Source organism: Bufo bufo, chromosome 4, assembly GCF_905171765.1.
Source record: "Bufo bufo chromosome 4, aBufBuf1.1, whole genome shotgun sequence".
Classification (NCBI taxonomy): domain Eukaryota; kingdom Metazoa; phylum Chordata; class Amphibia; order Anura; family Bufonidae; genus Bufo; species Bufo bufo.
Genome location: NC_053392.1, coordinates 633741348 through 633766512, shown reverse-complemented (window position 1 = coordinate 633766512; position 25165 = coordinate 633741348). Strand labels below are relative to the sequence as shown.

The following is a 25165-nucleotide window of genomic DNA, read 5'->3' as shown; positions in this document are numbered from 1 at the left end:
TGTCTGCAGAGGGTTCGGAGTTGATGGAGACTAGAGGGTAGAGGTAGTATAGCACCGGGTATTGCAGGTGTCAGCAGAGGGTTTGGAGTTGATGGAGACTAGAGGATAGAGGTATTATAGCACCGGGTATAGCAGGTGTCTGCACAGGGTTTGATGTTGATGGAGACTAGAGGGTAGAGGTATTATAGCACCTGGTATAACAGATGTCAGCAGAGGGTTTGGAGTTGATGGAGACTAGAGGGTAGAGGTATTATAGCACCAGGTATAGCAGATGTCTGCAGAGGGTTTGGAGTTGATGGAGACTAGAGGGTAGAGGTATTATAGCACCGGGTATTGCAGGTGATAGCAGAGGGTTTGGAGTTGATGGAGACTAGAGGATAGAGGTATTATAGCACCGGGTATAGAAGGTGTCAGCAGAGGGTTTGGAGTTGATGGAGACTAGAGGGTAGAGGTATTATAGCACCGGGTATAGCAGGTGTCAGCAGAGGGTTCGGAGTTGATGGAGACTAGAGGATAGAGGTATTATAGCACCGGGTATTGCAGGTGATAGCAGAGGGTTTGGAGTTGATGGAGACTAGAGGATAGAGGTATTATAGCACCGGGTATAGCAGGTGTCAGCAGAGGGTTTAGAGTTGATAAAGACTAGAGGGTAGAGGTAGTATAGCACCGGGTATAGCAGGTGTCAGCAGAGGGTTTGACGTTGATGGAGACTAGAGGGTAGAGGTATTATAGCACCGGGTATAGCAGGTGTCAGCAGAGGGTTTGACGTTGATGTAGACTAGAGGGTAGAGGTATTATAGCACCGGGTATAGAAGGTGTCAGCAGAGGGTTCGGAGTTGATGGAGACTAGAGGGTAGAGGTATTATAGCACCGGGTATAGCAGGTGTCAGCGGAGGCTTTGGAGTTGATGGAGACTAGAGGATAGAGGTAGTATAGTGCCGGGTATAGCAGGTGTCAGCAGAGGGTTTGGAGTTGATGGAGACTAGAGGATAGAGGTAGTATAGCACCAGGTATAGCAGATGTCTGCAGAGGGTTTGGAGTTGATGGAGACTAGAGGGTAGAGGTATTATAGCACCAGATATAGCAGGTGTCAGCAGGGGTTTGGAGTTGATGGAGACTAGAGGGTAGAGGTAGTATAGCACCGGGTATAGCAGGTGTCTGCAGAGGTTTGGAGTTGATGGAGACTAGAGGGTAGAGGTATTATAGCACCAGATATAGCAGGTATCAGCAGAGGGTTTGGAGTTGATGGAGACTAGAGGGTATAGGTATTATAGCACCAGTATAGCAGGTGTCAGCAGGGGGTTTGGAGCGTACAGAGTGTAGAGGGTAGAGGTATTAGAACACCAGGTATTGCAGGTGATAGCAGAGGGTTTGGAGTTGATGGAGACTAGAGGATAGAGGTAGTATAGCACCGGGTATAGCAGGTGTCAGCAGAGGGTTCGGAGTTGATGGAGACTAGAGGATAGAGGTATTATAGCACCGGGTATTGCAGGTGATAGCAGAGGGTTTGGAGTTGATGGAGACTAGAGGATAGAGGTATTATAGCACCGGGTATAGCAGGTGTCAGCAGAGGCTTTGGAGTTGATGGAGACTAGAGGGTAGAGGTATTATAGCACCGGGTATAACAGATGTCAGCAGAGGGTTCGGAGTTGATGGAGACTAGAGGATAGAGTTAGTATAGCGCCGGGTATAGCAGGTGTCAGCAGAGGGTTTGGAGTTGATGGAGACTAGAGGATAGAGGTAGTATAGCACCGGGTATTGCAGGTGTCTGCAGGGGGATTGGAGTTGATGGAGACTAGAGGGTAGAGGTATTATAGCACCGGGTATAGCAGGTGTCAGCAGAGGGTTCGGAGTTGATGGAGACTAGAGGGTAGAGGTAGTATAGCACCGGGTATTGCAGGTGTCAGCAGAGGGTTTGGAGTTGATGGAGACTAGAGGATAGAGGTAGTATAGCACCGGGTATAGAAGGTGTCAGCAGAGGGTTTGGAGTTGATGGAGACTAGAGGGTAGAGGTAGTATAGCACCCGGTATAACAGATGTCAGCAGAGGGTTTGGAGTTGATGGAGACTAGAGGGTAGAGGTATTATAGCGCCGGGTATAGCAGGTGTCAGCAGAGGGTTTGGAGTTGATGGAGACTAGAGGATAGAGGTAGTATAGCACAGGGTATTGCAGGTGTCTGCAGAGGGTTTGGAGTTGATGGAGACTAGAGGGTAGAGGTATTATAGCACCCGGTATAGCAGGTGTCTGCAGAGGGTTCGGAGTTGATGGAGACTAGAGGATAGAGGTATTATAGCACCGGGTATTGCAGGTGTCAGCAGAGGGTTTGGAGTTGATGGAGACTAGAGGATAGAGGTATTATAGCACCGGGTATAGCAGGTGTCTGCACAGGGTTTGATGTTGATGGAGACTAGAGGGTAGAGGTATTATAGCACCGGGTATAGCAGGTGTCAGCAGAGGGTTCGGAGTTGATGGAGACTAGAGGATAGAGGTATTATAGCACCGGGTATTGCAGGTGATAGCAGAGGGTTTGGAGTTGATGGAGACTAGAGGATAGAGGTATTATAGCACCGGGTATAGCAGGTGTCAGCAGAGGCTTTGGAGTTGATGGAGACTAGAGGGTAGAGGTATTATAGCACCGGGTATAACAGATGTCAGCAGAGGGTTCGGAGTTGATGGAGACTAGAGGATAGAGTTAGTATAGCGCCGGGTATAGCAGGTGTCAGCAGAGGGTTTGGAGTTGATGGAGACTAGAGGATAGAGGTATTATAGCACCGGGTATTGCAGGTGTCTGCAGGGGGATTGGAGTTGATGGAGACTAGAGGGTAGAGGTATTATAGCACCGGGTATAGCAGGTGTCAGCAGAGGGTTCGGAGTTGATGGAGACTAGAGGGTAGAGGTAGTATAGCACCGGGTATTGCAGGTGATAGCAGAGGGTTTGGAGTTGATGGAGACTAGAGGATAGAGGTATTATAGCACCGGGTATAGAAGGTGTCAGCAGAGGGTTCGGAGTTGATGGAGACTAGAGGGTAGAGGTATTATAGCACCAGGTATAGCAGGTGTCTGCAGAGGGTTTGGAGTTGATGGAGACTAGAGGATAGAGGTAGTATAGCACCCGGTATTGCAGGTGATAGCAGAGGGTTTGGAGTTGATGGAGACTAGAGGATAGAGGTAGTATAGCACCGGGTATAGAAGGTGTCAGCAGAGGGTTTGGAGTTGATGGAGACTAGAGGGTAGAGGTAGTATAGCACCCGGTATAACAGATGTCAGCAGAGGGTTTGGAGTTGATGGAGACTAGAGGGTAGAGGTATTATAGCGCCGGGTATAGCAGGTGTCAGCAGAGGGTTTGGAGTTGATGGAGACTAGAGGATAGAGGTAGTATAGCACCGGGTATTGCAGGTGTCTGCAGAGGGTTTGGAGTTGATGGAGACTAGAGGGTAGAGGTATTATAGCACCCGGTATAGCAGGTGTCTGCAGAGGGTTCGGAGTTGATGGAGACTAGAGGGTAGAGGTATTATAGCGCCGGGTATAGCAGGTGATAGCAGAGGGTTTGGAGTTGATGGAGACTAGAGGGTAGAGGTAGTATAGCACCGGGTATTGCAGGTGTCAGCAGAGGGTTTGGAGTTGATGGAGACTAGAGGATAGAGGTATTATAGCACCGGGTATAGCAGGTGTCTGCACAGGGTTTGATGTTGATGGAGACTAGAGGGTAGAGGTATTATAGCACCTGGTATAACAGATGTCAGCAGAGGGTTTGGAGTTGATGGAGACTAGAGGGTAGAGGTATTATAGCACCGGGTATAGCAGGTGTCTGCAGAGGGTTTGGAGTTGATGGAGACTAGAGGGTAGAGTTATTATAGCACCCGGTATAGCAGGTGTCAGCAGAGGGTTTGGAGTTGATGGAGACTAGAGGGTAGAGGTATTATAGCACCAGGTATAGCAGGTGTCAGCAGAGGGTTTGGAGTTGATGGAGACTAGAGGGTAGAGGTATTATAGCACCGGGTATAGCAGGTGTCAGCAGGGGGTTTGGAGTTGATGGAGACTAGAGGGTAGAGGTATTATAGCACCGGGTATAGCAGGTGTCAGCAGGGGGATTGGAGTTGATGGAGACTAGAGGGTAGAGGTATTATAGCACCAGTATAGCAGGTGTCTGCAGGGGGTTTGGAGTTGATGGAGACTAGAGGGTAGAGGTATTATAACACCAGATATAGCAGGTATCAGCAGAGGGTTTGGAGTTGATGGAGACTAGAGGGTATAGGTATTATAGCACCAGTATAGCAGGTGTCAGCAGGGGGTTTGGAGTGTACAGAGAGTAGAGGGTAGAGGTATTAGAACACCAGGTATTGCAGGTGATAGCAGAGGGTTTGGAGTTGATGGAGACTAGAGGGTAGAGGTATTATAGCACCGGGTATAGCAGGTGTCAGCAGAGGGTTCGGAGTTGATGGAGACTAGAGGATAGAGGTATTATAGCACCGGGTATTGCAGGTGATAGCAGAGGGTTTGGAGTTGATGGAGACTAGAGGATAGAGGTATTATAGCACCGGGTATAGAAGGTGTCAGCAGAGGGTTTGGAGTTGATGGAGACTAGAGGGTAGAGGTATTATAGCACCGGGTTTAGCAGGTGTCAGCAGGGGGTTTGGAGTTGATGGAGACTAGAGGGTAGAGGTATTATAGCACCGGGTATAGCAGGTGTCAGCAGGGGGATTGGAGTTGATGGAGACTAGAGGGTAGAGGTATTATAGCACCGGGTATAGCAGGTGTCAGCAGGGGGATTGGAGTTGATGGAGACTAGAGGGTAGAGGTATTATAGCACCAGTATAGCAGGTGTCTGCAGGGGGTTTGGAGTTGATGGAGACTAGAGGGTAGAGGTATTATAACACCAGATATAGCAGGTATCAGCAGAGGGTTTGGAGTTGATGGAGACTAGAGGGTATAGGTATTATAGCACCAGTATAGCAGGTGTCAGCAGGGGGTTTGGAGTGTACAGAGAGTAGAGGGTAGAGGTATTAGAACACCAGGTATTGCAGGTGATAGCAGAGGGTTTGGAGTTGATGGAGACTAGAGGGTAGAGGTATTATAGCACCGGGTATAGCAGGTGTCAGCAGAGGGTTCGGAGTTGATGGAGACTAGAGGATAGAGGTATTATAGCACCGGGTATTGCAGGTGATAGCAGAGGGTTTGGAGTTGATGGAGACTAGAGGATAGAGGTATTATAGCACCGGGTATAGAAGGTGTCAGCAGAGGGTTTGGAGTTGATGGAGACTAGAGGGTAGAGGTATTATAGCACCGGGTATAGCAGGTGTCAGCAGAGGGTTCGGAGTTGATGGAGACTAGAGGATAGAGGTATTATAGCACCGGGTATTGCAGGTGATAGCAGAGGGTTTGGAGTTGATGGAGACTAGAGGATAGAGGTAGTATAGCACCGGGTATAGCAGGTGTCAGCAGAGGGTTTGGAGTTGATGGAGACTAGAGGGTAGAGGTAGTATAGCACCGGGTATAGCAGGTGTCAGCAGAGGGTTTGACGTTGATGGAGACTAGAGGGTAGAGGTATTATAGCACCGGGTATAGCAGGTGTCAGCAGAGGGTTTGACGTTGATGTAGACTAGAGGGTAGAGGTATTATAGCACCGGGTATAGCAGGTGTCAGCGGAGGCTTTGGAGTTGATGGAGACTAGAGGATAGAGGTAATATAGCACCGGGTATAGCAGGTGTCAGCAGAGGGTTTGGAGTTGATGGAGACTAGAGGGTAGAGGTATTATAGCACCCGGTATAGCAGGTGTCTGCAGAGGGTTTGGAGTTGATGGAGACTAGAGGGTAGAGGTAGTATAGCACCGGGTATAGCAGATGTCTGAAGAGGGTTTGGAGTTGATGGAGACTAGAGGGTAGAGGTAGTATAGCACCGGGTATAGCAGGTGTCTGCAGAGGGTTTGGAGTTGATGGAGACTAGAGGGTAGAGGTATTATAGCACCGGGTATAGCAGGTGTCAGCAGAGGGTTTGGAGTTGATGGAGACTAGAGGGTAGAGGTAGTATAGCACCGGGTATAGCAGGTGTCTGCAGAGGGTTTGGAGTTGATGGAGACTAGAGGGTAGAGGTATTATAGCACCGGGTATAGCAGATGTCTGCAGAGGGTTTGGAGTTGATGGATACTAGAGGATAGAGGTAGTATAGCACCGGGTTTAGCAGGTCTCAGCAGGGTCTTTGGAGTTGATGGAGACTAGAGGGTAGAGGTATTATAGCACCCGGTATAGCAGATGTCTGCAGAGGGTTTGGAGTTGATGGAGACTAGAGGGTAGAGGTATTATAGCACCCGGTATAGCAGGTGTCTGCAGAGGGTTTGGAGTTGATGGAGACTAGAGGGTAGAGGTATTATAGCACCCGGTATAGCAGGTGTCTGCAGAGGGTTTGGAGTTGATGGAGACTAGAGGATAGAGGTAGTATAGCACCGGGTATAGCAGATGTCTGCAGAGGGTTTGGAGTTGATGGAGACTAGAGGATAGAGGTAGTATAGCACCGGGTATAGCAGATGTCTGCAGAGGGTTTGGAGTTGATGGAGACTAGAGGATAGAGGTAGTATAGCACCGGGTATAGCAGGTGTCTGCAGAGGGTTTGGAGTTGATGGAGACTAGAGGGTAGAGGTAGTATAGCACCAGATATAGCAGGTGTCAGCAAAGGGTTTGGAGTTGATGGAGACTAGAGGGTAGAGGTAGTATAGCACCCGGTATAGCAGGTGTCAGCAGAGGGTTTGGAGTTGATGGAGACTAGAGGGTAGAGGTAGTATAGCACCCGGTATAGCAGGTGTCAGCAGAGGGTTTGGAGTTGATGGAGACTAGAGGGTAGAGGTAGTATAGCACCCGGTATAGCAGGTGTCAGCAGAGGGTTTGGAGTTGATGGAGACTAGAGGGTAGAGGTAGTATAGCACCCGGTATAGCAGATGTCTGCAGAGGGTTTGGAGTTGATGGAGACTAGAGGGTAGAGGTATTATAGCACCGGGTATAGCAGGTGTCAGCAGAGGGTTTGACGTTGATGGAGACTAGAAGGTAGAGGTATTATAGCACCGGGTATAGCAGGTGTCAGCAGAGGGTTTGGAGTTGATGGAGACTAGAGGATAGAGGTAGTATAGCACCCGGTATAGCAGGTGTCTGCAGAGGGTTTGGAGTTGATGGAGACTAGAGGGTAGAGGTATTATAGCACCAGGTATAGCAGGTGTCTGCAGAGGGTTTGGAGTTTATGGAGACTAGAGGGTAGAGGTATTATAGCACCAGGTATAGCAGGTGTCAGCAGAGGGTTTGGAGTTGATGGAGACTAGAGGGTAGAGGTATTATAGCACCCGGTATAGCAGGTGTCTGCAGAGGGTTTGGAGTTGATGGAGACTAGAGGGTAGAGGTATTATAGCACCAGGTATAGCAGGTGTCAGCAGGGGCTTTGGAGTTGATGGAGACTAGAGGGTAGAGGTATTATAGCACCGGGTATAGCAGGTGTCAGCAGAGGGTTTGGAGTTGATGGAGACTAGAGGGTAGAGGTAGTATAGCACCGGGTATAGCAGGTGTCAGCAGAGGGTTTGGAGTTGATGGAGACTAGAGGGTAGAGGTATTATAGCACCGGGTATAGCAGGTGTCAGCGGAGGCTTTGGAGTTGATGGAGACTAGAGGGTAGAGGTATTATAGCACCAGGTATAGCAGGTGTCTGCAGAGGGTTTGAGGTTGATGGAGACTAGAGGGTAGAGGTATTATAGCACCCGGTATAGCAGGTGTCTGCAGAGGGTTTGGAGTTGATGGAGACTAGAGGGTAGAGGTAGTATAGCACCGGGTATAGCAGGTGTCAGCAGAGGGTTTGGAGTTGATGGAGACTAGAGGGTAGAGGTATTATAGCACCCGGTATAGCAGGTGTCAGCAGAGGGTTTGACGTTGATGGAGACTAGAGGGTAGAGGTATTATAGCACCCGGTATAGCAGGTGTCTGCAGAGGGTTTGGAGTTGATGGAGACTAGAGGGTAGAGGTAGTATAGCACCGGGTATAGCAGGTGTCAGCAGAGGGTTTGGAGTTGATGGAGACTAGAGGGTAGAGGTATTATAGCACCGGGTATAGCAGATGTCTGCAGAGGGTTTGGAGTTGATGGAGACTAGAGGGTAGAGGTAGTATAGCACCAGGTATAGCAGATGTCTGCAGAGGGTTTGGAGTTGATGGAGACTAGAGGGTAGAGGTAGTATAGCACCGGGTATAGCAGGTGTCAGCAGGGGCTTTGGAGTTGATGGAGACTAGAGGGTAGAGGTATTATAGCACCGGGTATAGCAGGTGTCAGCAGAGGGTTTGACGTTGATGGAGACTAGAGGGTAGAGGTATTATAGCACCCGGTATAGCAGGTGTCAGCAGAGGGTTTGGAGTTGATGGAGACTAGAGGGTAGAGGTAGTATAGCACCGGGTATAGCAGGTGTCTGCAGAGGGTTTGGAGTTGATGGAGACTAGAGGGTAGAGGTATTATAGCACCCGGTGTAGCAGGTGTCTGCAGAGGGTTTGGAGTTGATGGAGACTAGAGGGTAGAGGTATTATAGCACCAGGTATAGCAGGTGTCAGCAGGGGCTTTGGAGTTGATGGAAACTAGAGGGTAGAGGTAGTATAGCACCGGGTATAGCAGGTGTCAGCAGAGGGTTTGGAGTTGATGGAGACTAGAGGGTAGAGGTAGTATAGCACCGGGTATAGCAGGTGTCAGCAGAGGGTTTGGAGTTGATGGAGACTAGAGGGTAGAGGTATTATAGCACCGGGTATAGCAGGTGTCAGCGGAGGCTTTGGAGTTGATGGAGACTAGAGGGTAGAGGTATTATAGCACCAGGTATAGCAGGTGTCAGCAGAGGGTTTGGAGTTGATGGAGACTAGAGGGTAGAGGTATTATAGCACCCGGTATAGCAGGTGTCAGCAGAGGGTTTGACGTTGATGGAGACTAGAGGGTAGAGGTATTATAGCACCCGGTATAGCAGGTGTCTGCAGAGGGTTTGGAGTTGATGGAGACTAGAGGGTAGAGGTAGTATAGCACCGGGTATAGCAGGTGTCCGCAGAGGGTTTGGAGTTGATGGAGACTAGAGGGTAGAGGTATTATAGCACCGGGTATAGCAGATGTCTGCAGAGGGTTTGGAGTTGATGGAGACTAGAGGGTAGAGGTAGTATAGCACCAGGTATAGCAGATGTCTGCAGAGGGTTTGGAGTTGATGGAGACTAGAGGGTAGAGGTAGTATAGCACCGGGTATAGCAGGTGTCAGCAGGGGCTTTGGAGTTGATGGAGACTAGAGGGTAGAGGTAGTATAGCACCGGGTATAGCAGGTGTCAGCAGAGGGTTTGACGTTGATGGAGACTAGAGGGTAGAGGTATTATAGCACCGGGTATAGCAGGTGTCTGCAGAGGGTTTGGAGTTGATGGAGACTAGAGGGTAGAGGTATTATAGCACCGGGTATAGCAGGTGTCTGCAGAGGGTTTGAGGTTGATGGAGACTAGAGGATAGAGGTAGTATAGCACCGGGTATAGCAGGTGTCAGCAGAGGGTTTGGAGTTGATGGAGACTAGAGGGTAGAGGTAGTATAGCACCGGGTATAGCAGGTGTCAGCAGAGGGTTTGACGTTGATGGAGACTAGAGGGTAGAGGTATTATAGCACCCGGTATAGCAGGTGTCAGCAGAGGGTTTGGAGTTGATGGAGACTAGAGGGTAGAGGTAGTATAGCACCGGGTATAGCAGGTGTCTGCAGAGGGTTTGGAGTTGATGGAGACTAGAGGGTAGAGGTAGTATAGCACCGGGTATAGCAGGTGTCTGCAGAGGGTTTGGAGTTGATGGAGACTAGAGGGTAGAGGTATTATAGCACCGGGTATAGCAGGTGTCTGCAGAGGGTTTGAGGTTGATGGAGACTAGAGGGTAGAGGTATTATAGCACCGGGTATAGCAGGTGATAGCAGAGGGTTTGGAGTTGATGGAGACTAGAGGGTAGAGGTAGTATAGCACCGGGTATAGCAGGTGTCTGCAGAGGGTTTGGAGTTGATGGAGACTAGAGGGTAGAGGTATTATAGCACCGGGCATAGCAGGTGTCAGCAGAGGGTTTGGAGTTGATGGAGACTAGAGGGTAGAGGTATTATAGCACCGGGTATAGCAGGTGTCTGCAGAGGGTTTGAGGTTGATGGAGACTAGAGGGTAGAGGTAGTATAGCACCGGGTATAGCAGGTGTCTGCAGAGGGTTTGGAGTTGATGGAGACTAGAGGGTAGAGGTATTATAGCACCGGGTATAGCAGGTGTCAGCAGAGGGTTTGGAGTTGATGGAGACTAGAGGATAGAGGTAGTATAGCACTGGGTATAGCAGGTGTCAGCAGAGGGTTTGGAGTCGGAGACTAGAGGGTAGAGGTAGTATAGCACTGGGTATAGCAGGTGTCTGCAGGGGGATTGGCACAGCCACACGATGCAGTCTTTCTTGGTGTGTATATGGTGCTGTATAGTTCGGTATCTATAATGTCAGATTGCTGTGTAGAAAGCACCATGATTATTTCATGGACACTGTATGTGACAGGATCAGCCTCCTGCTGCCTGCTTGACGCTACAGTTACTGATTATGTTGATTTGGTCACAGGGCCGGAACTTGGCAGATCTGCGCAGGAGTCAGCCCCGCGGCACCTTCACCATGAGCACCACTCTGCGACTGGGAAAACAGATCCTTGAGTCTATAGATTCCATTCACTCTGTGGGCTTCCTGCACCGTGACATCAAACCTGTGAGTTTTATATCCTGGGTGCAACAGGGGCTTAAAGGGGTATTCTGGTTATTAGAAGTTATCCCCTATCAGATCAGTGAGGTTCCTACCATTGGGACCCCCACCGATCACAAGAAAGGGGGACCCATATCCCCTGCAGCCCCCCTGGAATGAATTGAGCAGTCGGTTGCACATGCGTGTGGCCGCTCTATTCATTTCTACGAGAGTTTGAGAGCTCCGCTGTATCCAGAACTCCCATAGAGATGCCACACCCATACACAGCCAGCGCGCTCTGTTCATTTCACGGGGGCTGCTTGGGGTATCTCGTGATCAATGGGGGTCCCAGCAATAGGATACCTCTAGCAGATACCTCCACACATCCACCCTCCAGCAGATACCTCCACACAGGGAGGATGTGTGGAGGTATCTGCTGGAGGGTGGATGTGTGGAGTGGTGATGTGTGGAGGTATCTGCCAGAGGGTGGATGTGTGGAGGTATCTGCCGGAGGGAGGATGTGTGGAGGTATCTAATGGAGGGATCATGTGTGGAGGTATCTGCTAGAGTGGTGATGTGTGGAGGTATCTGCTGGAGTGGTGATGTGTGGAGGTATCTGCTGGAGTGGTGATGTGTGGAGGTATCTGCTGGAGTGGTGATGTGTGGAGGTATCTGCTGGAGTGGTGATGTGTGGAGGTATCTGCTGGAGTGGTGATGTGTGGAGGTATCTGATGGAGGGATGATGTGTGGAGGTATCTGATGGAGGGATGATGTGTGGAGGTATCTGATGGAGGGATGATGTGTGGAGGTATCTGATGGAGGGATGATGTGTGGAGGTATCTGATGGAGGGATGATGTGTGGAGGTATCTGCTGGAGTAGTGATGTGTGGCGGTATCTGCTGGAGTGGTGATGTGTGGAGGTATCTGCTGGAGTGGTGATGTGTGTAGGTATCTGCTGGAGTGGTGATGTGTGGAGGTATCTGCTAGAGTGGTGATGTGTGGAGATATCTGCTGGAGTGGTGATGTGTGGAGGTATCTGCTGGAGTGGTGATGTGTGGAGGTATTTGCTGGAGTGGTGATGTGTGGAGGTATCTGATGGAGGGATGATGTGTGGAGGTATCTGATGGAGGGATGATGTGTGGAGATATCTGCTGGAGTGGTGATGTGTGGAGGTACCTGCTAGAGTGGTGATGTGTGGAGGTATTTGCTGGAGTGGTGATGTGTGGAGGTATCTTCTGGAGTAGTGATGTGTGGAGGTATCTGCTGGAGTGGTGATGTGTGGAGGTATTTGCTGGAGTGGTGATGTGTGGAGGTATCTGATGGAGGGATGATGTGTGGAGGTATCTGATGGAGGGATGATGTGTGGAGGTATCTGATGGAGGGATGATGTGTGGAGATATCTGCTGGAGTGGTGATGTGTGGAGGTACCTGCTAGAGTGGTGATGTGTGGAGGTATTTGCTGGAGTGGTGATGTGTGGAGGTATCTGCTAGAGTGGTGATGTGTGGAGGTATCTGCTAGAGTGGTGATGTGTGGAGATATCTGCTGGAGTGGTGATGTGTGGAGGTACCTGCTAGAGTGGTGATGTGTGGAGATATCTGCTGGAGTGGTGATGTGTGGAGGTATCTGATGGAGGGATGATGTGTGGAGGTATCTGCTGGAGTGGTGATGTGTGGAGGTATCTGCTGGAGTGGTGATGTGTGGAGGTATTTGCTGGAGTGGTGATGTGTGGAGGTATCTGCTGGAGTGGTGATGTGTGGAGGTATCTGATGGAGGGAGGATGTGTGGAGGTATCTGATGGAGGGATGATGTGTGGAGGTATCTGCTAGAGTGGTGATGTGTGGAGATATCTGCTGGAGTGGTGATGTGTGGAGGTATCTGCTGGAGTGGTGATGTGTGGAGGTATCTGATGGAGGGAGGATGTGTGGAGGTATCTGATGGAGGGATGATGTGTGGAGGTATCTGCTAGAGTGGTGATGTGTGGAGATATCTGCTGGAGTGGTGATGTGTGGAGGTATCTGCTGGAGTGGTGATTGTGTGGAGGTATCTGCTGGAGTGGTGATGTGTGGAGGTATCTGATGGAGGGATGATGTGTGGAGGTATCTGATGGAGGGATGATGTGTGGAGGTATCTGATGGAGGGATGATGTGTGGAGGTATCTGCTGGAGTGGTGATGTGTGGAGGTATCTGCTGGAGTGGTGATGTGTGGAGGTATCTGCTGGAGGGATGATGTGTGGAGGTATCTGCTGGAGTGGTGATGTGTGGAGGTATCTTCTGAAGGGATGATGTGTGGAGGTATCTGCTGGAGTGGTGATGTGTGGAGGTATCTGATGTAGTGGTGATGTGTGGAGGTATCTGCTGGAGTGGTGATGTGTGGAGGTATCTGCTGGAGTGGTGATGTGTGGAGGTATCTGCTGGAGTGGTGATGTGTGGAGGTATCTTCTGGAGGGGTGATGTGTGGAGGTATCTGATGGAGTGGTGATGTGTGGAGGTATCTTCTGAAGGGATGATGTGTGGAGGTATCTGCTGGAGTGGTGATGTGTGGAGGTATCCTCTGACCTTCTGACTTATTTCGGTGTCAGAGCTGCTTGCCGTTATGTGCACTGTAGTCTGTGTTTTGGTTTTTGTCTTCTTCTGTTGGACCTGCGTTTTGTGCAGAGACGTGAATGCTCTTCTGCAGATCCTGACTTACTGTGATCTCTTTGCTCCGCAGTCTAACTTTGCCATGGGGCGACTCCCCTCCACGTACAGGAAGTGCTTCATGCTGGACTTCGGTTTGGCACGGCAGTACACCAACACCAACGGGGAGGTCCGGCCGGTGAGTGGGCCTGACGGCTGCGGGGGTGAGCGAGGAGCCGCGCCATGTGCCACTCTTATCGGGGCCTTTTGTTGCTCATTTGACGTTGATGAATTGTTTGGTTTCCATTATTTTATTCTTTCTGTTTTTCAGTTTATTTTTCGAGCCGTTGCGCCGCGGTTTAGTTTTGGCGACTGGGACGTGCAGTGTGAGTGTCCATCATTCATCCTCTCGTTCTGCTTTCTGATATGTCACATTTGTGCCTGGATTGAGTGATGGGGATCAGAGAGACGTTACAGCCTTCAGCACTGGACGTTTCCACTAGTCCCCAGCAGATACAAGTCCTGCAGGGGCGGCCGTCATCACAGCTTCCCGGGAAGTATCAGGAGTCTGGGAAAGCTGGGTGGCTGTCCTTGTGGAACTCATATCTGTTGTCTGTATGGACTGACTGCGCCCGAATCCTTCTTCTAGTGTTTTGTTCATTTCTGATGATTTCCGATTTTTTTATTCTTTGTGTCTTTTTTATTTAATACACATTGAGGGGATGATTGGCCTCAGTGCCTCGTGAGTGCGGTTCAGAGGGGGCGGCGGGGGGATATGGGGTTAACTCATGATTACACAGGTGAGACAGAACACATTAATCGTCAGCGGCCGCCATGTCCATGCTGGCCATTGTAGTCCAACAGCAGTAGAGGACACATAGAATATGGAGGTTCAGTCCTCAGTACTGCCCCCAGTGTCCACGTTGTGTACTACAACCTGGTGGTCGGCGGAAAGACCACCAGGTTGCAGTAAATCAGGCAAATGGAAGAATTAGACTGCACGGGGTATGATTGTAGTCTGTAACCATGGAAACATATAGGTCTTTGTTGATGCTGAACACACAAAACGGGGAAAGTTCCATGGAGGCAGCCAGAGCGGGAGGTGGTAGTGGGTCTGCTCCCATCCACAAGGTATATAAGCTACCAGCGTTCTCGAGGGTGGTGGGCTCTACAGTAGTAGGGGGGACATTTTGATGAATGTGGTGTGATGTAAAGGAGCGTTGATGGGTCTGAGGATTCCATGACCAGCACATTGAACTAGCATCACGTGAGGCATAGAAGAACGCACGGTGGACACGGAGGGCTCATCTCTTCTGGCTGCATGGTCATCGGCCCATAGTCTGCTCTGCACTTATCACTTCTCTACATCCTCCCCCACAGCCTCGAAACGTGGCTGGATTCCGAGGGACTGTCCGCTACGCTTCCGTCAACGCACACAAGAACAGGGTAAGTGTGACACCTGGGTTGTGGGGGTCTTCTACTGCTCCAGCCCCGGTCAATTCATGAATTCTCGCTGTCAGCTTTCCTGATGTGAAGTAAATCCAGAGCTGGCGGAGCAGAAGGGGTGAATATCGGTGAGACATCCCACCCAAGGCTGCGGATCCTGGGAGTTAGACTCGGGCTGCACGGGTCCTGTGACATAAGGGACGCAATGTCATTGCCAATAATGATTGTAAATATGGTTGACCCTGTACAGAAGCTCCTCATTAGTTGTTGTGCTTCGGTTAGGTCAGAGCCCCCTTCCTGTCAGTGCCCTGACTAGAGTACCCATATTAATGCAGTGGGTGTGATGAGGACGTCACCTCTTATGTCTCTTGCTCTTCCAGGAGATGGGGCGACACGATGACCTATGGTCATTATTCTATATGCTGGTGGAGTTTGCAGTGGGCCAGCTGCCCTGGAGGAAGATCAAGGACAAGGTAAGATCTAGAGAGAAGGTGATGTGTCCTGCAGCTAGCGCCCACGTCCTGTACACTGACCACGTCACTTTCTCTTGTCCACAGGAGCAGGTGGGCATGATCAAGGAGAAATACGACCACCGGATGCTGCTGAAGCACATGCCATCAGAATTCCACCTCTTCCTGGAGCACATCTCCAATCTGGACTACTTCACTAAGCCAGACTACCAGGTAACACCTTGTCCTCACCCCGATAGGAATACACAGAAAGGAAGTGAAATGTAGAGACTGTACCCCCTCTAAAAGCAAAATATTCCCTTAATATCGCCCCCTATAGATGAGAAGGGGAGTTCCAATAGAGGAACCCTTGTAAATGCAGAACACGGTGTGTGCAGTCACTGCTGGGGGTACGAGACCATACACCGGGGGCAGGAGGAGGTAGAAATGCTGAATATGTCAGTACACAGTGTGTGCAGTCACTGCTGGGGGTACGAGACCATACACCGGGGGCTGGAGCAGGTAGAAATGCTGAATATGTCAGTACACGGTGTGTGCGGTCACTACTGGGGGTACGAGACCATACACCGGGGGCAGGAGGAGATAGAAATGCTGAATATGTCAGTACACGGTGTGTGCGGTCACTGCTGGGGGTACGAGACCATACACCGGGGGCAGGAGGAGGTAGAAATGCTGAATATGTCAGTACACGGTGTGTGCGGTCAATGCTGGGGGTACGAGACCATACACCGGGGGCTGGAGCAGGTAGAAATGCTGAATATGTCAGTACACGGTGTGTGCGGTCACTACTGGGGGTACGAGACCATACACCGGGGGCAGGAGGAGATAGAAATGCTGAATATGTCAGTACACGGTGTGTGCGGTCACTACTGGGGGTATGAGACCATACACCGGGGGTACGAGACCATACACCGGGGGTACGAGACCATACACCGGGGGCAGGAGGAGGTAGAAATGCTGAATATGTCAGTACACGGTGTGTGCGGTCACTGCTGGGGGTACGAGACCATACACCGGGGGCAGGAGGAGGTAGAAATGCTGAATATGTCAGTACACGGTGCGTGCGGTCACTGCTGGGGGTACGAGACCATACACCGGGGGCTGGAGCAGGTAGAAATGCTGAATATGTCAGTACACGGTGTGTGCGGTCACTACTGGGGGTACGAGACCATACACCGGGGGCAGGAGGAGATAGAAATGCTGAATATGTCAGTACACAGTTTGTGCGGTCACTGCTGGGGGTACGAGACCATACACTGGGGGCAGGAGGAGGTAGAAATGCTGAATATGTCAGTACACGGTGTGTGCGGTCACTGCTGGGGGTACGAGACCATACACCGGGGGCTGGAGCAGGTAGAAATGCTGAATATGTCAGTACACGGTGTGTGCGGTCACTACTGGGGGTACGAGACCATACATCGGGGGCAGGAAGAGGTAGAAATGCTGAATATGTCAGTACACGGTGTGTGCGGTCACTGCTGGGGGTACGAGACCATACACCGGGGGCAGGAGGAGGTAGAAATGCTGAATATGTCAGTACACGGTGTGTGCGGTCAATGCTGGGGGTACGAGACCATACACCGGGGGCTGGAGCAGGTAGAAATGCTGAATATGTCAGTACACGGTGTGTGCGGTCACTACTGGGGGTACGAGACCATACACCGGGGGCTGGAGCAGGTAGAAATGCTGAATATGTCAGTACACGGTGTGTGCGGTCACTACTGGGGGTACGAGACCATACACCGGGGGCAGGAGGAGATAGAAATGCTGAATATGTCAGTACACAGTTTGTGCGGTCACTGCTGGGGGTACGAGACCATACATCGGGGGCAGGAAGAGGTAGAAATGCTGAATATGTCAGTACACGGTGTGTGCGGTCACTGCTGGGGGTACGAGACCATACATCGGGGGCAGGAAGAGGTAGAAATGCTGAATATGTCAGTACACGGTGTGTGCAGTGACTACTGGGGGTACGAGACCATACATCGGGGGCAGGAAGAGGTAGAAATGCTGAATATGTCAGTACACGGTGTGTGCAGTGACTACTGGGGGTACGAGACCATACACCGGGAGCAGGAGGAGGTAGAAATGCTGAATATGTCAGTACACGGTGTGTGCGGTCACTACTGGGGGTACGAGACCATGCACCGGGGGCAGGAGGAGGTAGAAATGCTGAATATGTCAGTACACGGTGTGTGCGGTCAATGCTGGGGGTACGAGACCATACACCGGGGGCAAGAGGAGATAGAAATGCTGAATATGTCAGTACACGGTGTGTGCGGTCAATGCTGGGGGTACGAGACCATACACCGGGGGCTGGAGCAGGTAGAAATGCTGAATATGTCAGTACACGGTGTGTGCGGTCACTACTGGGGGTACGAGACCATACACCGGGGGTACGAGACCATACACCGGGGGCAGGAGGAGGTAGAAATGCTGAATATGTCAGTACACGGTGTGTGCGGTCACTACTGGGGGTACGAGACCATACACCGGGGGCAGGAGGAGGTAGAAATGCTGAATATGTCAGTACACGGTGTGTGCGGTCACTACTGGGGGTACGAGACCATACACCGGGGGCAGGAGGAGGTAGAAATGCTGAATATGTCAGTAAACGGTGTGTGCGGTCACTACTGGGGGTAAGAGACCATACACCGGGGGCAGGAGTAGATAGAAATGCTGAATATGTCAGTACACGGTGTGTGCGGTCACTACTGGGGGTACGAGACCATACACCGGGGGCAGGACGAGGTAGAAATGCTGAATATGTCAGTACACGGTGTGTGCAGTCACTGCTGGGGGTACGAGACCATACACCGGGGGCAGGAGGAGGTAGAAATGCTGAATATGTCAGTACACGGTGTGTGCGGTCACTGCTGGGGGTACGAGACCATACATCGGGGGCAGGAAGAGGTAGAAATGCTGAATATGTCAGTACACGGTGCGTGCGGTCACTGCTGGGGGTACGAGACCATACACCGGGGGCAGGAGGAGGTAGAAATGCTGAATATGTCAGTACACGGTGTGTGCAGTGACTACTGGGGGTACGAGACCATACACCGGGGGCAGGAGGAGATAGAAATGCTGAATATGTCAGTACACGGTGTGTGCCTCCCATGTACCATTGCCCATCTGTGGTCGGATATATAGAGGTTGCTGACTCCCCATGTGAGCGTGTCCTGGCTGCTGCACTCACTTCTTCTCACTGCAGATGATCATGACCGTGTTTGAGAATAGTATGAAGGAACGTGGAATTACGGAGAATGAGGCCTTTGACTGGGAGAAGGGAGGGACTGACATTTTACTGTCCACCAGTACGTCTACACCTCCACAGCAGAACACACGACAGACGGCCGCCATGTTTGGGTAAGAAGGGTCTCCTTTGTTTGGGGAGTTGTCGGGTTGCATCAGTTCTTCCTTATCGTCTTCTCTGATTTGAGGGCTGTATTACATTTCCCAAGTTTCCAAGGATCACACTTATCCCTATCCTTTCTTAATGTATTAACCCTTTATTCTTCTGTTTCTTTCAGAGTCGTTAATGTGACACCAGTTCCAGGAGACTTACTCCGCGAGAACACTGAAGATGTCCTGCAGGGAGAGCACCTCAGTGACCAGGAGAATGCGCCCCCTGTCCTTCCTGGCCGGCCAGCAGACATCACTGGTCAGGTCCCCAATGTTGGCTTTAATGACACTGAGGTTTGGGAGGAGACGGATGTGAATCGGAACAAGCTAAGAATTAGTATCAGCAAGGTACGTGGTCACCTCTGTGAGGAGCGTTGGTGGTGCTAGTACTGGGAAGTTTCTCTGCTCATCCTTACATGACATGACTTAATAGTCCTGCTTGTGGTTTCCTCTCCCTAGACACAATGCCTAATGGAAGATGAACAGAGTCGACATGGTTGTCCTAGTTCTCCCATCCGGGCTCCTCCAGAGTCTCCCAACACACAGGCCCGTTCCCTACGTTACAGGCGCATCAACAGCCCTGAATCAGACCGGCTGTCCACGGCTGAGCGAGCGGATCTCCCAGAGAGGAGGTGAGATCCCAGGAAAAGGTGCAGGACAGCTGAGGGGTCAGGTATACTTCTTGCCCTATGTTCTTGTGGTGATTTTCATAAAGATGCTGCAGGTCAAGTCCATACATGAGCAATCTCCTCAGCCATAGTGTGTCCTGCAGCAGAATCACTGGTACTGTAAAGTTTCTCCAGGACATCAATTTCCCCACACAACCAGTGTGTCATGCTCTACCCGTTCAGGTTCACTTATTTCTGGTCACCTACAAGAGATCCCATTGGTTACCTTCATTTGTAAGATGTTCATGGTAGACTCCCATGGCTCTCAGCAAAGTTTAAAAAGTGAGACCTGTGGGGATGCTCCTTCTCATGTCACATTGGTCAGTCTTTTGGACTTTCTTTATTCTAGTTCTATTTGTTTTTCTCCTCCAGATCCCGCATGGACCTGCCAGCATCGCCTTCACGCCAAGTATGCTCTTCACAACCAGCTCAGATGTTGTCCATTGATACAGGTCAGGTTGACCGACAAGCCAGTGGCCGTATGGAGGTTTCAGCGTCTGTAGAGCACGAAGCCCTGAGTAACGCATTCCGCTCTGTACCACTTGCAGAGGAGGAGGACTTTGACAGCAAGGAATGGGTTATCATTGACAAAGAGACTGAGCTGAAGGACTTCCACCCTGGGGCAGAGCCAACAACCTCAGGCACAACAGATGAGGAGCCCGAAGAACTTCGACCCTTGGATGATGGGGAAGAAAGACGAAAGTCTGGGGGGGCAGATGCAGCAGTAAGGCCAAAAGTACACGAAGTAAGGCCCCGTGCCATGCAGACTGTAGCTGAGGAAGAAACATCCTCCCGAAATGAGGAGAACAGGGCAGAACTCCCACCGGCCAGTCCATCCCACTCCCATTCAGCATCAGCAACACGACAGCGAAGGAGGGAGTCTGATCCCACAGGACCTCAGAGACAGGTAAGAGATGACCAAAGAGGCTACCGACTGACCGCTGCATTGCTCGGAAGAGCAGGTGACGATACTACTAACCATATATCTATGTAAGGATTTGGCCAGGTGTCATTACTAGTATAAAGACCTCCTTATTCTCTCCTGTTGGTTCAAAGGTAGAACATGGTGATCCTGGAGGTAAAGGGTGATATGAGTGATACAGTATATGTGGTACTGGAAGTGGTAATAAGGGGTTATATAGGGGGTGTTAAATGTGGTTGAAGCATAAGGGGTTATATCAGATGGGCGGTTACCTGGAGTCATAACATATTTATATGAAGGAGTTATAATGAGAAACCAACATGAGCTACGTCCAGAAAGGTAGAAGGTAGAGTATATGTATGATGGGTTCTATTGTAGATGTGACATTGTATGAAGGGTTCTATTGTAGATGTGACATTGTATGATGGGTTCTCTTGTAGATGTGACATTGTAATGAAGGGTGTAACGGACCGTTTCAGCAGACAAGGGGTTAAAATCCGTTTAGGCGATGTGCCCCTTTCTGAGAGACAGGCTCAGCTACTGCAGAACACCAAACTCCCAAACTGGATACAAAGTAGCGCTCCAAACTGGAACCTCACGAATAGCTGCTAGCAGACGAACAGGAATCAGCTTACACTCCTGGCAATCAGTCTCTAACAGCATACAGCGGATCCCCCCAATAACGAGACAAGGCTCCGTGTTGAGGGTCAAGCAGTGGTCTGAGGTCCTGGCACACCCAGCCTGGTTTTTATTACAGTTGTTTGCAAATACAGGTCCGCCCACAGGGAGGTATAAAACAACCAAGCCCATCTGGTGTACACGCCCCTAGGGGACCAGAATGAAGACTGTGACATAGGACAGATATGCAGCACTGTAGGATACACAGAGACAATACATCCCCACAATGCATCATGGTTTCTTCCTCTCTGCCCTGGAGACACCCGAGGCGTAATCCAATTATCTCTCAAGACAAAGAGAAATCACAAATACACATGTGGATATAACAGGACAGACATCACCATTTAAACACACAATGGGACAATGGCACAATAGAAACACACCCAGCATATTCCTCCCAAGCTGACAAGTTACACTTATTATAGATTGTTACAACTTTGTGAGTTTACATTGGCCATACATATAACTTACATCAATTTAAACAGTATAACTTGGGGACAAACCTATCCAAAATTCACTTGAATAGGTTCAGGGGTTTAAAAGTTAGTATGGACCATAATCCTGAGGCAAGAGGCTGATAAACAGGCCTCTCCAAAACCCAGTGGCGAGGTTGGTTTCGCCACACATCTCCCCCCCCCCCCCCCCAGGGAAGACTAACCAGATACCTGACCTCATGCCGGTCGGTACCTGAGTTAGTCTGGCAGCCCACCCACAACCCAATACTGGACCTGTTGCATTTGGTAGCCTGTCTCTGTCCAGTGAGTCCCCCAAGGTTAGGTTGGTAGCTGGTACTCCCGGTCTCTGTGTTGCTCCCTGGCTTGGAGTGGAGGTTGCTTTGTGGGCAGGTATCAGCGGTACTCTGCCCTGGTGCCAGCATTACCATGGAAGAAGCCTGGTTGGAGCCTGGTTGTTGGAGGGGGAGACCGACTGTCTCTACCCCCTGTGCTGTAAGTGCAGAGACCACGGTCCCATCTTCACTGTTGTGGGGCTTACTGTCTCCCCCTGGTGCGTTAAGCTGCCGCTGGGGAGAGGGGGTAACGAGCTCCTCTCCCATACATACTTCCAGCCGCTGGGGAGGGCGACCGACCGTCTCCGCTCCCAATACAGTGTCCTGCTGCTGGGGAAAGGAGACTGGGCTCTCTATTCCCTGCTGGACACTCTGCCGCTGGGGAATGGAGACTGGGCTCCCATTCCCAAAAAATCACTCTGCTGCTGGGGGGCAGGAACAACTACCTCTGCCCCCTGTAACTCAGCCTGCCGCTGGGGAGGGAGGACGCTGCTCTCCTCTCCCTGCATTTCACACAGCCTTCCCGGCATATCACTCTGCCGCTGGGGGGCAGGAACAACTACCTCTGCCCCCTGTAACTCAGCCTGCCGCTGGGGAGGGAGGACGCTGCTCTCCTCTCCCTGCACTTCACACTGCCTTCCCGGCATATCACTCTGCTGCTGGGGGGCAGGAACAACTACCTCTGCCCCCTGTAACTCAGCCTGCCGCTGGGGAGGGAGGACGCTGCTCTCCTCTCCCTGCACTTCACACTGCCGATGGGGAATGGAGACTGGGCTCCCAATTCCCTGCAATTCACACTGCCGCTGGGGAATGGAGACTGGGCTCCCAATTCCCTGCTGGACACTCTGCCGCTGGGGAGAGGAGACTGAGCTCCCTCTGTCCCGCAACTGTAACTTCCGATGGAGGTCCACCCAACGTGGCAGCTGACCGTCACCTTCTGCCCGGTATAGTAGGGTCTTGAACACTAGACTCCTCACGAACTTCACATATTTCTCAGCTGGATTGGGTCCGAAGAAGTTCAGCCGCAACCACATCATACGGTCAAATTCCTCCACAGAGTATCTGTACTCCACTGCTGGTTCCATCCTGGTGCTTTTAGGGTCGCTGTACTGAGATATGCGTTGCCCTTAAGTTGTAAAATCCAAAGAAATGGTGTCTCCTGTAGCTGTTCTTCTGGCTGTAGGAACGATCCCGCTGCTTGCCACCAATGTAACGGACCGTTTCAGCAGACAAGGGGTTAAAATCCGTTTAGGCGATGTGCCCCTTTCTGAGAGACAGGCACAGCTACTGCAGGACACCAAACTCCCGAACTGGATACAAAATAGCTGCTAGCAGACGAACAGGAATCAGCTTACACTCCTGGCAATCAGTCTCTAACAGCATACAGCGGATCCCCCCAATAACGAGACAAGGCTCTGTGTTGAGGGTCAAGCAGTGGTCTGAGGTCCTGGCACACCCAGCCTGGTTTTTATTACAGTTGTTTGCAAATACAGGGAGGTATAAAACAACCAAGCCCATCTGGTGTACACGCCCCTAGGGGACCAGAATGAAGACTGTGACATAGGACAGATATGCAGCACTGTAGGATACACAGAGACAATACATCCCCACAATGCATCATGGTTTCCTCCTCTCTGCCCTGGAGACACCTGAGGCGTAATCCAATTATCTCTCAAGACAAAGAGAAATCACCAATACACATGTGGACAGACATCACCATTTAAACACACAATGGGACAATGGCACAATAGAAACACACCCAGCATTTTCCTCCCAAGCTGACAAGTTACACTTATTATAAATTGTTACAACTTTGTGAGTTTACATTGGCCATACATATAACTTACATCAATTTAAACAGTATAACTTGGGGACAAACCTATCCAAAATTCACTTGAATAGGTTCAGGGGTTTAAAAGTTAGTATGGGCCATAATCCTGAGGCAAGAGGCTGATAAACAGGCCTCTCCAAAACCCAGTGGCGAGGTAGGTTTCGCCACAAAGGGTTATATTGTAGATGTGACTGTATGAAGGGTTATATTGTAGATGTGACTGTATGAAGGGTTATATTGTAGATGTGACATTGTAATGAAGGGTTATATTGTAGATGTTACTGTATAAAGGGTTATATTGTAGATGTGACTGTATGATGGGTTATATTGTAGATGAAACATTGTATGAAGGGTTATATTGTAGATGTGACTGTATGAAGGATTATATTGTAGATGTGACTGTATGAAGGGTTATATTGTAGATGTGACATTGTAATGAAGGGTTATATTGTAGATGTTACTGTATAAAGGGTTATATTGTAGATGTGACTGTATGATGGGTTATATTGTAGATGAAACATTGTATGAAGGGTTATATTGTAGATGTGACTGTATGAAGGATTATATTGTAGATGTGACTGTATGATGGGTTATATTGTAGATGTGGCATTGTATGATGGGTTATATTGTAGATGGTACATTACATGAAGGATTATATTGTAGATGTGACATTGTATGAAAGGTTATCTTGTAGATGTGACATTGTATGAAGGGTTATATTGTAGATGGTACATTACATGATGGGTTATATTGTAGATGTGACTGTATGATAGGTTATATTGTAGATGTGACATTGTATGAAGGGTTATATGGTAGATGCGGCACTGTATGAAGGGGTTATATTGTAGTCGTGACTTTGTATAAAGGGTTATATTATAGATGTGACTGTAGGAAGGGTTATATTGTAGATGTGACATTGTAATGAAGGGTTATATTGTAGATGTTACTGTATAAAGGGTTATATTGTAGATGTGACTGTATGATGGGTTATATTGTAGATGAAACATTGTATGAAGGGTTATATTGTAGATGTGACTGTATGATGGGTTATATTGTAGATGTGACTGTATGAAGGATTATATTGTAGATGTGACTGTATGATGGGTTATATTGTAGATGTGGCATTGTATTATGGGTTATATTGTAGATGGTACATTACATGAAGGATTATATTGTAGATGTGACATTGTATGAAAGGTTATCTTGTAGATGTGACATTGTATGAAGGGTTATATTGTAGATGGTACATTACATGATGGGTTATATTGTAGATGTGACTGTATGATGGGTTATATTGTAGATGTGACATTGTATGAAGGGTTATATGGTAGATGCGGCACTGTATGAAGGGGTTATATTGTAGTCGTGACTTTGTATAAAGGGTTATATTATAGATGTGACTGTAGGAAGGGTTATATTGTAGATGTGACTGTATGAAAGGTTCTATTGTAGAAGTGACATTGTATGAATGGTTATATTGTAGATATGACTGTATGAAGGGTTCTATTGTAGAAGTGACATTGTATGAAGGGTTATATTGTAGATGTGACATTGTATGAAGGGTTATATTGTAGATGTGACTGTATGATGGGTTATATTGTAGATGTGACTGTATGAAGGGTTATATTGTAGACGTGA

The 25165-nt window shown here is 49.6% G+C and overlaps 1 protein-coding gene across 2 annotated transcripts in view; it reads left to right on the top strand.

Moving 5' to 3' along the window:
• TTBK1 (tau tubulin kinase 1) overlaps positions 1 to 25165 on the top strand; it is a 204998-nt gene that overhangs the window by 111753 nt on the left and 68080 nt on the right. The window contains exons 5-13 of one of the 2 annotated variants that reach the window (XM_040430869.1): positions 10593 to 10733; positions 13418 to 13522; positions 14704 to 14769; positions 15150 to 15242; positions 15327 to 15452; positions 18451 to 18605; positions 18770 to 18989; positions 19101 to 19273; positions 19682 to 20216. In XM_040430869.1, coding sequence (XP_040286803.1) covers positions 10593 to 10733; positions 13418 to 13522; positions 14704 to 14769; positions 15150 to 15242; positions 15327 to 15452; positions 18451 to 18605; positions 18770 to 18989; positions 19101 to 19273; positions 19682 to 20216 — 1614 coding nt within the window. The other variant, XM_040430870.1, reaches the window with a different exon arrangement.